The sequence below is a fragment of the Dreissena polymorpha genome, chromosome 14 (genome assembly GCF_020536995.1).
Source record: "Dreissena polymorpha isolate Duluth1 chromosome 14, UMN_Dpol_1.0, whole genome shotgun sequence".
Lineage (NCBI taxonomy): Eukaryota > Metazoa > Mollusca > Bivalvia > Myida > Dreissenidae > Dreissena > Dreissena polymorpha.
The window spans coordinates 57,693,475-57,714,367 of NC_068368.1; the positions used below are offsets into that span (position 1 = coordinate 57,693,475).

Consider the following 20,893-nt stretch of genomic DNA (forward strand, 5'->3'; position numbering starts at 1 on the left):
CAATCCCGTGAACTCTGAGGTGTGATCCGACTGCCGACATTAGTTTCGTAAAAACTCGTGGGGCTGTCGCCAACCCGAAAGGCATAGACCGGAACTGGTAGACTTGGCCTTGAAAGGCGAATCGCAAGTACTTCCATTAGTTGGGATGTATAGGAACATGGAAGTAAGCATCTTCCAGATCCAAAGACACCCCCCAGTGCAGGGGTTTGATGGATTCCCGTATGAAAGAAGGAGTCTCCATTTTGAAAGTTGGTTTGAGGAGATACATGTTGAACACTTTTAAATCTATTACTGGTCTTCAGGAACCATTTTTCTTTTGAACAAGAAAAAAACGACTGTAAAATCCTGGAGAATAAGGATCTCGAACCCTTTCTACCGCCTGTTTTTCCAAGAGCCCAAGAATGGACTCTGGAATATGTGGATGCCGAGATACCAGCTCTATAGGGACGCGAGAAAGTGGAGGCCTTTTTTCGAATTGAAAAGTCAGGCCTTTTGTCACAAGAGAATGAACCCATGCGTCTGAAGTAATTTGAAGCCATCGATTTGAGAAGTGGAAAAGTCTGGCCCCGACTGGTATTTCCGGCATCGGAGGTTGTGGCGGTAGAAAAGGAAGGGACCTAGGGCTGATAAGCAGGAGGTGCGCCCCTGCCGGTAGAAGGTTTGAAATTCCTCTGTCCCGGCTTGGGTTTGCCCTTTTTCCCAGAATCTTTATTAGAAGACTTGTGTGACAAAGAAGGTCTGTTATAGGAAGACTGCCTATTAGGACCTGACCGTGGATTAAAAGAAGGCTTTTTAGAGAAAAGGTTATTTCTCTTAGCCGTCTTGAATGCTGGAACTGCTGGTGGCCTAGAAGCAGGATGCTTAAAGACCCCTTGGCGTTGTCCAGAGTTGTTTCTAGCTAAAGAAGCATGAAGTTGGTCATCCTTGTCAGCTGTGATTGCTTCTTGTATCCTTCCACCAAAAAGGAACCCTGATGTGAGAGGAGCTGTTCTGAGCGAGTTCATACCAGGTTCCAACAGAAAATCTTTAGGTAAAGAAGTAAGGATAAGATCTCTACGAATCCTTAGCATCTCAGACATTGAAGAAGCAGAAGTGTGAGATAAGGACAGTGTGGTCCGTGAGAGATGAATTAACAAATCACGGAGTTCCTCCCGAACAGATTCCAACCAATCACACACCATTTGTAAAACTGTCGCTAGCATAAAGTCAATTTGGTTAGTCAAACCTAATGATCTACGTTCTCTCATTTCCCAAGTTTCCAACATTGAAAACGGAACAGAAACTAAATTGGAACCACTTGGCATTACAAGAGATAGCTTGCTAATGTCCGGATCTGGAACCGGAAGTTTTGAAAAATCCCACCCAGATGTTGCATGTGGTACAGGAGGTTTGTAACTTTTACTACCTTCCTGGTGTTTTGAATCAGCTAGTTCCTTAGGAATTTTCCATGTTTCTCCTCGTTTTGGAATAGTCTTATTAGCTGATTCCAATGATTGAAGAACAGATAGAACAGTAGAACCAATGGGAAGTCACGGGTCAGGACGAGCCGTCGACTTAATAACCCTGTTGGGATCAAATGTACGAAAAAGTTGTTCTGTCACAGAAATCGTCGCATTTGAAGACAGTTCAGCAGGTCTTGGACAGTAATCTTCACCCAGAGTACGAAACATCAGTTCATAGATCTGACCAATCGGAGCTAAATATTGATCCGTCTCAACATTAGATTCTGCATCTGAATCAGCCTCACTCTCTACAACACCAGCGGTTTGTATAAAATCAGCAGGAACAGAAGTGAGAATATCTTGTACCGGATTGTAATTGTCTGGTAACAGCGAATGATCATCCCCGACGTCAGTAAACTGATAATGTAAACCGGAAGATGGTAAATTATCAGCATTGACCGGTACAAAATGTCCCGCCGAATTCTGTATCATAGTGTATCAGGATTCGACAGGGTAGCTGTAGGGGGTACACGACTAGATACGGTAGATGATACCCGTGGTGTTGACACTGACGCCGTAGTGGTGAGATGAGCTCCTGAAGATGCAATACATGTGGCAGTCAACGTTGCAACCGACACATTTGGCATGGAAACATGCGATTCCATAACGGAATACGATGGTGAACGACTATACGAATGGTAGGTCCGATGCTGTCTACATGAACGTTGCCGACGTCCTCGTTTCCTGCAATGTCGAGATCTGGATCGGCTGCGCTGTCGAGATGTGGATCGGCTGCGATGAGATCGAGATTTTTTGGAATACCGTCTCCGTGAGTGACGACGTGATCGCTTATGAGCGCCGCGACGATGATAACTGCTCGACAAAGAAGAGCGTGTCCGATGTCCACTCCTTGATGAAGACGATGTATTCGACGACGAATCGGATGTAGAAGAATAAGCCGATGATGAAGACCGAGTTCTTCTTGACCGGCGATTGGTGTTATCGGTGGCAGGCCTAACTGATGACTGTTGACCGGACCGGACTGGACCGGTGATCAATGACCGGACCGGGGACCGACCGGTCATATCATGACCGGTTACGTCACCGGACAAAGACCATAGAATGGCGGCTGCCATGTGGTCTGACATTGATCCAGTCGTTCCATGATCAATGTCACCGGTATGCATGGTGTGAGTCATAAGATCTGATGACGATCGACTGACAACAACACCATCTTGCCCGGTACCCAGTGACTGACAAAACCGCTGGTCATCCTTGACCAGTGGAGTCACCGGGTAATCAACGTCGGATGGAGGTTCGTTGCGTTTGCGGCTGATCGACGTCCTCCGGCGACCTGCTTTCGTCCATACGTCGTAAGCCCACAAATCGCAAACCGCACATTTGTTATTAAATGTGCAACCGGTACATGCCAGGCAAGTATCGTGGGAATCCCACCTTGCCTTGATATGACCACAAGAACCTCTATCCTGTAAGTTCATTTTGAAATAAAAGAAACAGAAAGAACCTACAAAAGACAAATTAATGATTATAAATTCAAATAAAAAGTTAAACCACAAAATGTAAACACAAAGAACGCTGTCCAATTGACCTCAATTACTTATTGGGGAATAGGCACGAATTCCTCGTGGTTCACGTGCTCATGACGTCATGTACATGAGTGACGCTACAAACAAAGAAACCCAGCAAAAGCAGAAATATGACAATAAATGCAACAAAAAGTATAGAAATATAAACCGAATGATACAAATAAAACATAAATAAACTTTATCCTTTTAAACTCCGACAAAAACACAGTGAAAAGAACACATAAGTCCTGAGCCTAAAATAGGCGTGCACATGTTATTATCCGGAAAGGAAAGATGAGTTGTGGTTCTTGATTTCCTGTTAGGTTGCATTGTACTATGTTTAACCTGATTTGGATTCTTTATAGAGGTGGACGATTCCCAGCGCTTGAATATTTTCCGGATGAAATAACTCCCTTGGAACGGGGTAAGCTAGAGATAACAGGTAACGTATTTATGATATTAAAATTGAGGACACAAGTGTGTCCAGTATTATATTTACTAAGGTTGAACTTAGATGAATGGGAGATGAACAAAATATTGAGATTAAAAAAAAAAAAAAATATATATATTTTTTAAACCTTCCATTGGAAATTTTTAGCTCCCATTTGGGAAAAATATATACTTTTTCCCATTGGGAATGGGTCCGGTTACCGGACCAAATTTTGAATGAAAAAAACACTGGAAGGGCAGGGCAGGCCACCTTTCCATTTAGGCCTAGCTTTGCAATATGAAGTGAGACCTCACCATTAGCACTGCGGCGTGATGGTCTCGCTTTACGGACAATGGTCTCCTCCTCATCATCATCAGTCTGGGAAGAGGGTTTTGTGGGAGAAGTCTTGCGTTCCATGGGCGCTGACTTGGTGGTAGCTGTTGGTACATAACGAAAAAAATGTGGTGTTGTACAATTGGGCATGCAGTTTTGTATATGAGATAGAGTATCAAGATTAGGCTTTGTAGGAAGGGTGAATAGTTGGTATATATTTATGACATACTTTTCAATAATTCGTTGTTTATTTGTCAATACACAATTTGACGTTTTAAGAAGCAATTGATTATCCGTGAGGGTGTCAACACAAGTTATTTAATTTAAAAAATAATGATGAAGAGTTGCTTATCACAATTATTTATGCGAAGTTTCCTTGTCAAAAGATATTGAAGCATGATATTTAGCAATAATGTGCATTTTAATACCATACCTTTTTGGCGATTATTGGGCGACTTAAGACTTGCGTCTTCAGAGCTTGCAGCCTTCTTTGCTGCCACCCTGGTTGCCTTGGCAACACGTTTCTCCGGAGACGAATCAGATTGGGAACTCGCAGATGAGGTGATTCCACGCTTGACCGGTTTCTTTGTATTTTCCGTCTGTGAAAAAGCTTTAGCCTGGACTTTATTGGCTGGTCTACTACTGGAGCCAGCAGGAGTCGGGGTGAGAACCGATTTTTGAGACGATCGCGTGTTACGACTGGTGTCCAAAGATGGCGTAAGTGTTTTGGTGGACCTTGCGCCGCTGGCTGTGCTGGATTTTGGCGTAGAATTCGGCGTAGATGAGCCACTTCCTGCTCGGCGCGTGTTCAGGGATAGTCTCGATTCTGGAGCTTTCTTGCAGACTGTTGTTGTAAAATAAACAAATTTTACTTAACAAATTACATAATTGATTACATAATAAGGCCTAGTTTTAAACAATTGTTTTACTGACACAGAAATGTTGGTTTGAACCAACAGTTTGTAACATAATCATCAATACTTGGTATGTACTGGCAAACACACAATTTATATAATTTTTTTTTTAAATTTATCTTGAATGAATTGTTCCTCAGCAATCAAAAGATTCATTTTTTGCACAATTGATAACCAGCAGAAACTTTTAAATGTTAATACTATTTCATTTATAAGATATCTGAATATGTTGCCATTTCCATTCTTTTTCTAAGGTTATTTGTAATTTATATAAATATCCATTTTTAAACATAAAACAAACACAAAATGCTTCATTTCAAAATATGCATAGATTTTATAGCAGCCATCAAATTTTTTAGAAGCAAATAAATGTTGGAAGCAAGTTGCTGTTTTAAGATACTGATATTAAACACAGATATGAAACGGAAAGATATGTATCATTACGTTAGTATACCTTTCCCAGGGGCATGCTCGGGTGTTTCGGCCACAGATTCCTCCACCACGGACTGTGTAGCCCTCATAGGTGACGAGATCTCCGGCGTGTCTGCCACAGACCTAGTCGAGGTCCGCCTTTTCTCTTCTGTCTTCTCTGGCGTGTCCACCACCAACTTTACCAGGGACCTCCCAGACTTTGCCACATCTGCCGTTTTTGAACCCGCATCTTTCTGTTTCCTCGGCGAATTTTTGGCTGCCAAAGTGGCATCCGCTTTTGTCTTCTCAGACATCGATACAGAAACCCGAACCTTTTCAGCTCCCACATCTTTCTGTTTCCCTTGTTTTCCTGCATTCCTTGGCGAATTTTCGGCTGCCAAAGTGGCGTCCGCTTTTGTCTTCTCAGACATCATCACAGAAACGCGAACAGATTTCGCACGTGTCATGTCGGGAGAATCTGTGGTCTTATTACTAGCATTCCTATTAGCCGCCGTCCTGACATTCTTCTCAGGGATTAGAGTTACTGTCGAAGGCTTTCTGGTGTTTTTATCAGTTTTTGCATCCACCCTAGCCTTTGAAGGTCCCACTTCTTTTGCCGTAACTTTCTGTTTGGCTTTATCTCCAGCTTTACTTGCACTGGGGGAGGTAAGAGAAGCAGACGACTTTCTCTTTGAAGGGGATTGGTCTCCCTTTGCAGCTTCTTTGATGGGAGGCTTACCAACTGTTTTCTTTTCAGGATTCTTCTGGGGTCCAATCTTTTTCTCATTTGCTTTGTAATCAGGAGACTTTGACATTCTTTTTCTCTCCGTTGCCGGCGATTTCGAAGCCTTTCTTTTCTCCTGGTTCCGTCTGGCTGGCGACTCAGAGGCGATTCTCTTCTCGGGCGACGAATCAACTGGCGAACGGGAGGCTTTTCTCTTTTCTGAATCTTTTCTCGATGACACATTCTTCTTCCCGCTACCTGCAGGGGATTTCTGCAGTGATGTTCTACCAGCTTTCTCTGAGGAACGGCCTCTCTTTGGTGATTCATCTTCTGAGAGTCCCTTCTCTGCCTCCTTGTTAATTTCTTCCCTTGTGACCGCCTCAGATTCTGCAACCTCTGAGTCTGGGCTTGTAATTTCTGTGCATGCTTTCTTGGTTGCTGGAACTAAAGAAAGAAAATAGCCTTATGTTTAAATCGTTACAGATAAGTGTTTAAATTCCCACTATCAAATTCTTGTTTATTATTTATAATTTTATTATATTTGTGTCATGGGGATGAGTGGTTTATGGCTAATCAATATTTCTCACCACAACACCTTTAACCCTTTCCCACTTAGAAGCAAAGTGAAAATGGCTATGTGCAAACAGCATTAAACCAGAACAGCCTGCGAGTAACTCCCAGTCTGTTCAGGTTGTATGCTGTTTGCTGCTCATCAATATAAAAGGGTTGGAGATGAAACCTTTCACACTTGAATCTAGTAAGAAAGGTCTTTAATTAAATGTAACTTTCTAATCTAAGTGGTAAAGTGTTAACATGTTTTTGAAGATGTCATGTGAACACAGGCCCTTGCCCGAACTTCCTTATTATTTTCACAACTCTTAAAATATTGGTTTCAACAAAAAATTCTCACACATAATTCGATAGTGTGCACCAACTTCACTAAAAAATTATATAAAAGCTCTAAATGAAAATAATACATGAAATGAAAAACCTTAGTACTATAATATATAAGACCATCAACTTTAAAACACGTAAAACAAATCAATGAGATAAATAACTAAAGCCAAGTGTTCTCAAGCCAACTTAAGACTTTTTTGGAAAAATCAGGCCACTGGAATCTTACACCAAACCCACCTTCTGGCATTGCAAAAACATCCTCATCCGCAGCTAGCTCAGTCGTAGCGGCGGTCTTCTTGCTGCGACCTTTCCGTACTGGAGTGGTGGAGGTGGAGCTCGGCGCTGGAACGGCGCTCATCAGACAGGAGGCATCCACGTCCTCCAAAGAGTCCTCCCCCGTGATGTCCAGCTCCGAGTCCATGCCTGTCACGCCCAGCGTCATGTTGGCCGAGTAGAGGCCACGCACCCCTGGAACCATCGTATAACAAAAAGTTTAGTTTAAACCTAGCAGTTTTTTTTCCTTCTTTGGGACCCGCCGAAAATCGGCCCTTTCCCCTCGGATTTTTTTTCCCCTCAGCTGGTAAATTTTCCCCTAGATATTATTTTCCCCATTTTTTTAGCCTTTAGATACATAAGTTAACCTGATCCACTGTAGAAAATAGAATAATATTGCATATTTAAATTATCTGTTGCCTTGAGTTTGTTTTAAAAACAGTAAAATATGTAAAATTGATTATTTTAGACTTTCCTTATTTTCCCCACAATCCGGCGTTTCGCACCATTTTTTTCCCCAAAATCCAGCGTTTCGCGTGATTTTTTTCCCCTAAAAAAAGGCCAGGCCCTTTCCCCAAAATTAGATAAAAAACCCTGTCTAGTATATTAACATGATGTCCAACTCTGAGTCAATGCTTATCAGGCTCAGTCTCGAGATGGCCGAGTTAAGGCCACGCACACTTGGAATCCAGTTTTTTTTTCGCATGATTTTTTGTACAGCCTGCGCCTATTGAATTGGAAAAAAAGGCGTGATAAAGCCCTAAAATGGGGGAGATTACAAGTTCAATAGAAACCCATTTCTTTATTTACTTAGATGTTGACTAAACAATTTTCACAGGAATATGAAAGAAACATTTCTGTACATTGTTTAAATACACATGGAAATATAAATGTTAAAAGATGGAATGTTATTAATTTATTTTAAAATACATCATCATCATCACCATCACCAACAACACAAAGACCACCACATAATATCATCTTCATCATCAAAACCACCAACACCCCATATCATCATCATCATCATCAACATCATCATCATCATCATCACCAAACCCACCACCACAATAACAACCACCACAGCCATCGCAAGTAAATAAAACACCCACTTTTACGTTTCGGCGTTGCCCGTGCATCGCTTTGATCCATGGTGGTGTCAGCAGTGTCCACTACTTCCCCTGCCTGTCCGTCCAACTCTAAGTTTATGCTTGGCAGGTCGTCGTCATTGGTGACGTACTTGCTTGCCAGCTTTGAGATTGTTGCCTGGAACTTCTGTAGCGCCTTCAGGCTTATTCGCTCCTTCACAGTCTGTAATCAAGCCAATGGCAATGATGAGATTTTTTTTTAAATGTCTCAGGATTTGTATCCGCTGCCAAAGGCGAATGGATATAAAACTGGTGTTGTCCGTCCATTTGTCACAAAATGACTGTATTTTTGGCTGGGGATATGAATTCATCGAATTTGCTTTTTTTGCTGTTTAAGGGTCTAATTTACATTTACAAAAATATTTTTTAGCTGTCAGGGCCCTCAATCCATTTTAAGGGAAGTGGGTCGCTACCCTCATTAGGGGGAATTTTCGCGGCGTTTCCTTTTTGGAGGATTTTTTTACTTACTCTCTCATTATTACATTTGTACAATTGTTTGCACTATATTCATTTCTTTTTGCATAATTATGTATTTTTGACAAGATTAAATTTAAATAAAATTGAGATATAATAATCATGAGATCCTGTGAAACCATTATTAATCCTCAGGCAAAATTTTTCGTCTATATCGTCAGTCGACCGATTGATGAATTGAAGATCCTAACAAACAATTATGTCCCATATTTGAACAAATTAAGACTGAATTACCAGGCTTTTTCCGCCCTATGCCATGGGTCCGAAATTCGGCCCCATTCCCAATGCAAATCTGGTTGTTTTTTTCCCCAATTGAAAAAAAAAAATTCCCAATTCCAAAAAAAAAAAAAATTTTTTTTTTTTTTTTTTACCTTAAAATATATAAGTTAACCTGATCCGGTGTAGAAAATAAAAAGTGTTGCATAATTAAATTATCTGTTGCCTTAAATTTGTTTTAAAAACTGTAAAATATGTTAATGATTATTTAAGACTTTCCTTATTTTCCTCAAAATCCGGCGCTTCGCACGATTTTTTTCACCTCAAAAAAGGCCAGGCCTTTTCCCCAAATTCAGATTAAAAAACCTGCACTTATCACGGATGTTCATAATACTTTGTAAAATTTTAATAATAAGTTATCAAAATAGTCGTTATTTACCAGTTAACGGCTTCTTTGAAATATAAGAAACACTATTTACATGCGATAATTTTTCCCAATTAAGCCAATTTTGCGAATAATTTTTTTCCCAAAATGGAGGTTTTCACGACGCGAAATTCCCAAAATTCCAGTGTGGCGTATTCCCAAAATGGAGCGGAAAAAGCCTGATTACCAAAGGCATGAGGCACTAAAATCTAACGTTATCCACGTGTACATACTCTGTTTCGTAATCATTTGTAATCAAGATAAATCCGGTTTTGACCCAAAAGGGTGTAGATTACACAGTGTACTTAACTGACACGTGACATTGCTCTTAAACGCGAGTGCAGTACAGATGTATCAACGGCGTTGACTTTGTTTAGGTAGAATAGTGATGATTGGTGCTAATTGTAAACAACTTTATTACCCATTGTGTGTATTGTGTTTTACAGTGTTGTTGCAGATTATACAGCCTTCACGCAGCGGATCCGGATCAACGACAATAAACAAAATTAAAAGATGAATTATATACATTCTCCGCATTGATAAGAAATAAACACAGAGCATTTTGATTTGTGTTTGGTTGTTTGCGTTTAACTACAATACAGGTGTAAAAATAGTCGATCTTTCTAATCATTGACAGCTTTTACAAGTTTTACAATACATGTTTCAATTCATTGTTACTTGTAGCAATTGAAAACGTAACAGGTAACGAGAAATAAGCAATCATGACGATTAGTTCCATCCAAACGTAGGGTAATTGTTAACAGAAATTCACTTTTATTTTTGCGCGATTTTCAGGAAATCCCCGGAAAGCACGCTTTTCCAATGACTGAGTATGACGCAATTAAACATTGCTTTGTATCCTATTGCATTCAATCTAATTTAAACTCACTCGTCCATTGGTTGTTACAATTAAATCCGAACTTTGTCCTATGAACCCTCTGTCCCATAATGCACTGTAAATTTACACTTACGAAACTTATTGTACTTAAAGTGATCAAATATTTACGATGCAAAACTCTTGAAACTTTATTGAAAACTGACCAAACAATTTGCTAACACTAATTTTAACCAATAATCTTTGCACCTTCTCTAATTTGCGCCGATAAAGGTAAGATTGTTATTAGTTTGGCCATGATAATAAATGAATAAGACCGATTGGCAACTGGCTTCACTGTTTCAAACAATAAATAATAATGATACACTAATGGGGCCATATAACTGATCGCTTGATAACAAAAGACTAGTATATTGACATGTGACAAACAGGCCCCACCTCCTGCAAGTGACTCTCGAGTGTCCTCCCTCTTTCCCCACTACGATTTATCGCAACCGCGATATATTTCAGACATGTTTTACAAACAAATCGGATATTGACTGAAGCATTTTTTGACGATGCTGGAACAGCGTCGTCTAAGGTTTGATAACCAGTAAAAAAAATCTTCACAGTGGGGACCTATGTAAAAGACCGAGCCAGTCCGATTGAGATAACTCGATTTTTCAGTTACTTCCCTTGGCATTCGCCACTGCGTAGGAGATTGCTCGTTGATTTTCATTGATAACATTCTCCTAGCAGAGTTGTCGTTCATGTTGATAAAGGTAAATATTAATAGAACAGCATATCCTGGGGAAACAGATCTAATAAGTGTATCAGAACGTTAATTTAAAATTAGTAATTTTACATCCATTTTATTTTTATGGACCAATGAAACAACTATATATATTCTCTATTTTGTATGATATTTGTTTTTGATTTAGTAAATAAATTGCGAATAAAAACATGTAATATTAACTTTTTACGTGATCACAAAACTAAAGAAGGCCAACAATTTCGAACCTGCAAATTGTAAACGCTGCACTGCTATGATATATATATAGATATAACAACATTTCTTTGCGTAATTGTTTGTCCCGCTAGCGCAGTGGTAAGGACGTTCGCTTTTTCACCTTTACGACACCGTTTCGATTCCCGCTCCCGGCACAATGTTATATTTTGTCTGTTTTGTGGTCACCATTCCGGACAGGTGTTTTTTTCCGGATAATCTCATCCCCCCCCCCGCAGCATTTGACCATATAAAAGATTAAAAAGTATTTCAGTACAAAACAAAAAGCTGGAAATTGCAGCTATCATTCAAAATTCGTCCCAACTGTCGTCAATCTAATCTTATTAGGTAGGAGTGCTGAACACACTCCGGGTCCCAACATTATGCAGCCTCAGCGCGGAGGTAACTCATTACCTTGGAAAAACACAAATACACAGACTGGGTGCAGCCTAGGCGCGTATAGACTCAAACAAGGCAACAAACTCAAGTGCGGGCACAATCATTTAAAATTTACATATTGAATACGATATTCTAACAGAAATTACACAACCACCTAAGTGTACATACCATGTTTGATATTTCGTTCGATTGTTAGATTTCAGCATATACATGTATAAGGTCATTTCGCTATTAGTTAACTTATCCATATGTTCGTGGGCGAACTCGGATAGTCAAGTGCTCATACGATTGAGCTCACATGGTCCGGCTATGTGCTCATACCTACTTTCGAGAATCATCATGAAGGTATTGCCATACTTAATGAACAAGAATGTGACCCGCCTCCCAGTTTCGCTCAAAGGGTCAAGTTACCCACGGGTACTACTTCCCCGTACCCCTTAACTTATTTTCGTACCAAAAATGTTTCGTACGCAATTTTTTTTCGTACCAAATTTTTTTTCGTACCCAAAATTTTCGTACCCAAATTTTTTATCGTACCCAAATGTTTGTATCAACATACACAATTGTGGTGTTATAGATAGACTTAAATTGATGTTTTATATCCATCCTCTTCAAAAGCATCGTCACACCAGTACTGTCAGTACTTTGATTTTGTATAGTCAGGAATTGGCGAATTTAAGTGCTGACGAAAACGTCATTTTCATAAAAATGACGAAATTTCATGCTGGCGAAAATAAATGGTTTCACAGTACATTTTCATTTTTTTATTAATTATTATTATTATTTTTTAAATCTGAGAATTTTTCCTCCAAAAAGGGGAAAAAAGTATACTTTTCGGGTGGGGGACTGGGGCCGAAATTCGGCTGCAGATTTGATAGATTGAAGGCTCTGAGGTCATATTCGGAATTGCAATTAGTTTCTTTGTTTAGAATCCAGTCCCAAACTTCCCATCAATTGCTTGTTTGACTTAACATTTGGACTTACAGCAATTTTTAGTGTGTGCAGTTAACAATGTGTGAACTGCACACACTAATCTGGGACAACACTTCACATACATGCAATAGCATTAAGCCCCGTTTCACCAGAACGAGGCTAAATAGTATAAGAATCTTGGCAACTCAAAGAGACGGAAAAAAGCTTAAATCCTTGACCTTGACCATCTTGTAGGCGAGGATGCGTAGATCCTTGATGACGACCTCATTATCCGGACTGATCTCCATCTGATTGAGGATCCTGGACCACAGCTTCACGTGGGCAGATTCCGGGGCGGAGAGGATCTCGTTGCAGACCCTCTCTGAGAGGTTGTCGTGACCTGGATTGTCCTGTGGCAGCATAGGTATTGAGGCATTTAATTAACAGTGATTTTTTCCCTTTTTTATAAAGTACTGGAAAACTGCACTTTCCCAATAAGGAAAAATATACAAATTTCCCAATTGCTGTCAAAAAAAATGCCTAGTTGAAGGTTTCAAAAAATAAATATTTTTTTTTTTATAAATAAAATTTAGTTAGTTTCTCTATGAAGCTCATGGCTTGTACCTAGGTAAATATAATAGTGACAACTTGACAACATTTAGTTATCAACTTTAAAGCATTTGGGAGCAAAAAACCAAATACACCAATTTCCCAATATGAAGACTTCACAACGGGAATTTTCCCAATTTCAGGGTTTTCCACGCACAATTTTTCCAATTGGGCTGGTACTGATACTTTTCCCAAGCTGGCAAAAAAAAAAGATGATTAACCTTTTACCACTTATATACATATTTTTACGCATTAAATTTTGTAGTCCTTTAGAAAGTTAAATTTAATGAAAGACCTTTCTTACTTGATTCAAGTTTTTAAGGCTTCACCTCCAAACCTAAGATACTGATGAGCAGCCAACAGCATAAAACCTGAACAGACTGTGAGTTACTCGCAGGCTGTTCTGGTTTTGTGCTGTTTTCCCATAGCCATTTTCACATTGCTTCTGAGTCGGAAAGCATTAATCTAGAAATATAAACATGTCAGAGATTAGTTTTCCTATTAGGAAAAAGACTGGTACCATGCTAATTGGGAAAAAAACTGAAATTATTGGGAAAATTTCCTGATGTGAAATATTCAGATTTGGAATAATGGGTCTTTTAAAGTGTTTGGTACTTAATTGCACAATCCCATGTTAATAATCTTTTAAATGTCTTTTTGCTGAAATAGTTTTAGTTTTCATTTTAATCGTTTACTTGTAGAAAACATGTTTTTGGAATGAAATTGACGCAACTTTCCTTCCTTTTGGGAATTTTTCGGATGGCAATTGGGAATTTTGTTAATTTTTCTTGATTGGAAGTGTCTTTCGAGAGTAATTCATAAAGAAGCAAAAAAAAAACACATATTGTATTCCTGTCTAAATAGTTACATATGTCTAACAGGTCTCTTGAGAGTACCGTGGAGAAGGAATGATAGTCAGTTGGTCTACTCATTTGTTTTCAGCAATTGGCACAAACAAATATATTGAATGTCGAAAGAAGTTTAAGAATAATTGTGTTCCAAAAATGCTTTTACACATTCAATCAAATATACCCTGTCTTTGTTCATAGGATATACAAATATTACATTGATTCGCGAATAAACACAGACCAGGAACCAACAAGGCAAGATGAGGAAATGCATCTCTTCATAAGTTCATTCAACTATTACATCAAAGAAACAAACAAACCTTAGGCTTTTTACCACTTAGTGATGGGGCCCTTAAAGTCAAGTGTTATTTTTGGCCCTTCCATGGCTTATTAAATCTAATAATAGTTTGACAATAGGTCTTGAGGTTTACAGAAAAAGGGAATGATTTGAAAAAAGAAGGGAAAACAGCTAACAGAGCCGTGTTTTTTTCAACTAAGGGGTAAAGATGGAAGGGTTGAAGGGTTCTTCCAATATTATTTTTTTGACCAAAGGGGCAATTATTTTTTTAAGAAAATCACGATTACATGTTTTTAATATATTTAGTTATGAATCATTAATCCAATGCTTTGCTCCAAATACAAATGATCAAACTTGGTATTATTTACAAAAATGCCTTTAACTTATTTTTTATCAAAATATATAGATATTTTTATTTAAAAAAAAGCTCACATTGAGTTTGGAATTTAAATATGTGCAAATATAGGAAAAAATAAAAACATTTTGTGCAAGGAATTGGGCCTATTTCATGCCAAAGCTTTGCCCTAAAAATTCACTGCAAGGGACCATACTAAAGTGGAAAATAGCCCTGATGAATCTTAAATAAACTAGAAAACTTTTTTTAAACTGTATAAACCATTACAATAAGCATTCTCCAAAACAACTTACATCCCAGCAAGACTGCAAGAGCAAAGTTATCAATACATCAAAATACTATTTTCAATATAAGCAATCACTTAATTCAATTTGTTTATCAATCCAACTGGGATAAGAGTGTGCACTAAGCACTGGTAGACAAACCCCCTAAAGTATGGTTAATGAAGTGCACTTAGCAATGGTAGACAAACCCCCTAAAGTATGGTTAATGAAGTGCACTTAGCAATGGTAGACAAACCCCCTAAAGTATGGTTAATGAAGTGCACTTAGCAATGGTAGACAAAACCCCTAAAGTATGGTTAAGGAAGTGCACTTAGCACTGGTAGACAATGCCCCTAAACTATGGTTAAGAAAGTGCACTTAGCACTGGTAGACAAAGCCCCTAAACAATGGTTAAGGAAGAGCACTTGGCACTGGTAGACAAAGACCCTAAACAATAATTAAGGCAGTGCACTTAGCACTGGTAGGCAAAGCCCCTTAACAATGGTTAAGGAAGTGCACTTAGCACTGGTAGTCAAAGCCCCAACTATGGTTAAGGGAGTGCACTTAGCACTGGTAGACAAAGCCCCTTAAACTATGGTTAATGAAGTGCACTTAGCAATGGTAGACAAACCCCCTAAAGTATGGTTAAGGAAGTGCACTTAGCACTGGTAGACAATGCCCCTAAACTATGGTTAAGAAAGTGCACTTAGCACTGGTAGACAAAGCCCTTAAACAATGGTTAAGGAAGAGCACTTGGCACTGGTAGACAAAGACCCTAAACAATAATTAAGGCAGTGCACTTAGCACTGGTAGGCAAAGCCCCTTAACAATGGTTAAGGAAGTGCACTTAGCACTGGTAGTCAAAGCCCCAACTATGGTTAAGGGAGTGCACTTAGCACTGGTAGACAAAGCCCCTTAAACTATGGTTAATGAAGTGCACTTAGCAATGGTAGACAAACCCCCTAAAGTATGGTTAAGGAAGTGCACTTAGCACTGGTAGACAATGCCCCTAAACTATGGTTAAGAAAGTGCACTTAGCACTGGTAGACAAAGCCCCTAAACAATGGTTAAGGAAGAGCACTTGGCACTGGTAGACAAAGACCCTAAACAATAATTAAGGCAGTGCACTTAGCACTGGTAGGCAAAGCCCCTTAACAAGGGTTAAGGAAGTGCACTTAGCACTGGTAGTCAAAGCCCCAACTATGGTTAAGGAAGTGCACTTAGCAATGGTAGACAAAGCCCCAACTATGGTTAAGGAAGTGCACTAAGCACTGGTAGACAAAGCCCCTAAACAATGGTTAATGAAGTGCACTTAGCACTGGTAGACAAAACCCCAACTATGGTTAAGGAAGTGCACTGAGCACTGGTAGACAAAACCCCAACTATGTTTAAGGAAGTGCACTTAGCACTGGTAGACAAAACCCCAACTATGGTTAAGGAAGTGCACTTAGCAGTGGTAGACAAAGCCCCAACTATGGTTAAGGAAGTGCACTTAGCACTGGTAGACAAAACCCCAACTATGGTTAAGGAAGTGCACTTAGCACTGGTAGACAAAACCCCAACTATGGTTCAGGAAGTGCACCACTTAGCACTGGTAGACAAAGCCCCAACTATGGTTAAGGAAGTGCACTTAGCAATGGTAGACAAAACCCCAACTCTGGTTAAGGAAGTGCACTTAGCACTGGTAGACAAACCCCCAACTATGGTTAAGGAAGTGCACTTAGCAATGGTAGACAAAACCCCAACTATGGTTAAGGAAGTGCACTTAGCACTGGTAGACAAAACCCCAACTATGGTTAAGGAAGTGCACTTAGCACTGGTAGACAAAACCCCAACTATGGTTAAGGAAGTGCACTTAGCATAGGTAGACAAAACCCCAACTATGGTTAAGGAAGTGCACTTAGCACTGGTAGACAAAACCCCAACTATGGTTAAGGAAGTGCACTTAGCACTGGTAGACAAAACCCCAACTATGGTTAAGGAAGTGCACTTAGCAGTGGTAGACAAAGCCCCAACTATGGTTAAGGAAGTGCACTTAGCACTGGTAGACAAAACCCCAACTATGGTTAAGGAAATGCACTTAGCACTGGTAGACAAAACCCTAACTATGGTTAACTTGCAGTGCTCCAGCTAGGATTTGAAAAGGGCAGGGGGGATTTTTTGTCAAAAGGGCACTTTGAACGCGCAGTATTTTGTCAAAAGGGCACTTTCGAGCGCCCAGGCGTTTCTGGAATGCTTCTTCTTGTTAGAATATATTATTCCCATTATTATTAAACAATTCAAATATAATGTCTACAATGAGAAATACATTAATTACAATGTATTGTAATAAGAGATTTATCAAACTGGGTTAAGGAAGTGCACTTAGCACTGGTAGACAAAACCCAAACTATGGTTAAGGAAGTGCACTAAGCACTGGTAGACAAAACCCCTAAAGTATGGTCCAGGAAGTTGTTATTTCAGGGTTTATATTGCACCAGAGGCCACGTAGAGCATTGGCTACAAAATCAATAATTCACTACTGAATTCTTAGTAGTTGACAAAAATTTCTTTTTTTTTTTAATAAAGCAAATGTTTAAAATAAATGAAAAAATATGTTTAATAACAAGCTTTCTAAGCCAAACTGAGTTATATAACACATCTACAAAATTTTATTCAGGGATAGAAACTTACTTTTTACCTCTTAAGTACATTGTTAGCTACACCAAAGAGAAATTAGCACCAAACCAAGTGCATATCATAATAATCTTTTTCTAATTTTTGACATAACGAAACATAATTTTGAAATTGGCTTTCCCAGACCAAAATCTTCTAGCACCTGGAAATGGGCAACCACTTATTTCTATCTCGGTGATTTCTAAGCGGCAAACTTGCCTAAGGCTGCATTATGTGAGGAATTAGTCATCAGTTATAGGAATAAAACTGTGCACCGACTGCCTCTTAGTTTGCTTAACAGTTGATTTTGATAAAACAAACCATGACAGATCATACCTGGCTCAGATACCATGACAGATCATACCTGGCTCAGTAACAATCCATGACAGATCATACCTGGCTCAGTAACAAACCATGACAGATCATACCTGGCTCAAACCATGACAGATCATACCTGGCTCGGTAACAAACCATGACAGATCATACCTGGCTCAGTAACAAACCATGACAAATCATACCTGGCTCAGTAACAAACCATGACAGATCATACCTGGCTCAGTAACAAACCATGACAGATCATACCTGGCTCAGTAACAAACCATGACAGATCATACCTGGCTCAGTAACAAACCATGACAGATCATACCTGGCTCAGTAACAAACCATGACAAATCATACCTGGCTCAGTAACAAACCATGACAGATCATACCTGGCTCAGTAACAAACCATGACAGATCATACCTGGCTCAGTAACAAACCATGACAGATCATACCTGGCTCAGTAACAAACCATGACAAATCATACCTGGCTCAGTAACAAACCATGACAGATCATACCTGGCTCAGTAACAAACCATGACAGATCATACCTGGCTCAGTAACAAACCATGACAGATCATACCTGGCTCAGTAACAAACCATGACAGATCATACCTGGCTCAGTAACAAACCATGACAGATCATACCTGGCTCAGTAACAAACCATGACAGATCATACCTGGCTCAGTAACAAACCATGACAGATCATACCTGGCTCAGTAACAAACCATGACAGATCATACCTGGCTCAGATTCTCCTTGGCCTGATTCACAGTGAGCAGTTTGGTGTTGGTGAGCTGCACGAGTAGCTCAGCCACGTTGTTCACGTCCACCTCGGCCAGCGGGCTGGTGGGCGGGGCATTAAGGAGGGTCTTCAGGGTCGGCAGGAATGCCTCCTCCACAACCTCCTGGTTGGACCTTCAAAATAAATATTAGTTTATAATATATGAATGAACTGGTCTGTGAAAACATGCACTTGATGCATGTGCGTTAAGTGTAAAACCATATGAGCCTGTGCAATCTGCGCAGGCTATCAGGGACAACACTTTGGGCCGAAACTAGATTTTCCTTTGAAAGATACTAACTTTGTAAGGAAATTCATATATGCAGAAAGTGTTGTCCCTGATTAGCCTGTGCTGACTTCACAGTCTAATCAGGGACAACACTTAATGCATATGCATTAAGCCCTCTTTTCCCAGAATGCCACGTTGTTTAAAGATTTTATTTCCTTAGTTTCAACTTACAGAACAGGATAGGTAGTTGAATTTTTGTTTTATTCATAATTTTTTTAGTGTTGAAAACTTTATTTGGGAATTTTTAGCAGTCATTCAGAGAAAATATTTACTTTTTACTTTTTGAAATTGGAATTGGGGCCCCAAAGTTGACAAACAAGAGCACTGCATAAAGGGTGCCAATGCACGGCTGTGGGTGCAGTTTTGAATAAATGAAAGCTTGTCATATTATTTTTTTAAAGGTCACAGTGACCTTGACCTTGTGACCCAAAAATGAGTGTGTCGTGTAGAACTCATTAAGGTGCATGGGAAGTTTCAAAGTTGTAGGTGGAAGCACTTAGATTTTAGAGCCAATCTAAAGGTTTTAGCACGACGCCTGACGACGAGCTGCCTATGACAATACCTCGGGTTTTCTCTGAAAACAGCCAGAGAGTAAACACACAATGTCATGTTAAGGCTACTACCTGGATGCCAGGGCATACAGAGGGAAGAAGGTCCCCAGACAGACACGTAGGTGTGTCTCGTCCTCCGACAGCGGGTTGTACCACAGCAGTATCAGGTGGGACAGGATCTTGGACGACACCACGCGACCGGACAGCAACAGCTTGGACAGGCCTTCAGCCGCGCACGTTCTCAGCTCAACCACCTGAACAAACCCACACAACTGGCTCTTGTATCACAATTATATAAAAATTAGTAATCTGATTCAACTTACACGTTTTTCTTTCTCAATTTGTGTTTTATTCCAACATTTTTGTGAATGGGGCTAGGTCCCTTTCAATTGGGAAAATTTGTTGCGTTTTCACTTAAATTGGGAAATTAGTGTTTGTTGTTGTTTTGCTCAAAAAGGTTTCAACATTCATTGAGAATAAGTGTTTTCAATATGTTTTCATAATATATTTACTAAGGTTGAACTTATATAGCTAGATGGCAGATGATTATTTAAATATTTTTTTTTTGAAACCTTCAATTGGGAATTATTAGGTCCGGAATTTTGGAAAAATACATACACTTTTTTCCATTGGGAATGGGTCCAATTACCAAACCCGATTTTGAATAAAAAAACAACATTTTTGCATAAAGACAAGTTTTCTCAGAACCTGGGTGATTATTTGAAACTCACCTCCCCATCAAGAAAGGAGCAGATAATGGCCACAAGCTTGCTGGCGGTCCCGTTACGTTCATCGCTCGCCTTCTCCATGCTACTGGCATCCTGTTCGCTTGTCTGGGGGCCGTTCTCGGACCCAGTTGATGAGGTCTCGCTAGCGTCAACTATGTCCAGGCCGAAGATGAGCAGCAGGTCGAAGAGAATCTGCAAAGCCGTCACTCGCACGCCTTCCACGTCGATTTGGGAAGCCTGGGAAATGAAATCTTAACCCTTTACCACTCTAATACCCCTTTTTCATGCATTTGTAGTCTCAGTGCTTTTTTTTTCTCGTTTTGGGAATGGGGCCCCGAGTCTGTTTGGATTGGGAAAATTCGCAGATTTTTTACTTAAATTAGGAAATTAGTCTTGTCGTTGTTTTGCTTAGAAAAAAATGCTTGAAAATTGAAAAATACTTTTTTCGATTGGGAATGGGTCCGGATACCAGCCCCGATTTTGAATGAAAAAAACCCACTGAGTCTGTAAGAAAAACAAATTAAATGTAAGACTTTTCTAACAAGATTCAAGTTTTAAGGGCTTCATTTCCAGCCCTTAGATACTGACGAGCAGCAAACAGCATAAAAACCTGAACAGTCTGCATAATGGGGACATTCCCTGCTTTCTTTTAATAAGAAAACAAAATTATTAAGATGCCTGGGAAATAGTGATAATTGAGAAATAGTATGAAATAATGAACAGCATGACAGGAGGCTGTAATATTTTTGGCAAAAACAAGAGATGTGTTTGTCAGAAACACAATGCCCCCTTAC

At 39.6% G+C, this 20,893-nt stretch overlaps 1 protein-coding gene across 3 annotated transcripts in view; it reads right to left on the reverse strand.

Annotated features, from left to right (window-relative positions):
* Positions 1-20,893, reverse strand: part of LOC127857074 (condensin complex subunit 3-like) — a 67,357-nt gene that overhangs the window by 11,493 nt on the left and 34,971 nt on the right. For 2 of the 3 annotated variants that reach the window (XM_052393407.1, XM_052393408.1), the window contains exons 14-23: positions 20,103-20,336; positions 19,444-19,625; positions 18,491-18,665; positions 14,804-14,815; positions 12,640-12,810; positions 8,120-8,318; positions 6,975-7,205; positions 5,160-6,284; positions 4,225-4,635; positions 3,773-3,895 (exon numbers count right to left, since the gene is read on the reverse strand). In XM_052393407.1, coding sequence (XP_052249367.1) covers positions 3,773-3,895; positions 4,225-4,635; positions 5,160-6,284; positions 6,975-7,205; positions 8,120-8,318; positions 12,640-12,810; positions 14,804-14,815; positions 18,491-18,665; positions 19,444-19,625; positions 20,103-20,336 — 2,863 coding nt within the window. The remainder of the gene's footprint in view (positions 1-3,772; positions 3,896-4,224; positions 4,636-5,159; positions 6,285-6,974; positions 7,206-8,119; positions 8,319-12,639; positions 12,811-14,803; positions 14,816-18,490; positions 18,666-19,443; positions 19,626-20,102; positions 20,337-20,893) is intronic. The other variant, XM_052393409.1, reaches the window with a different exon arrangement.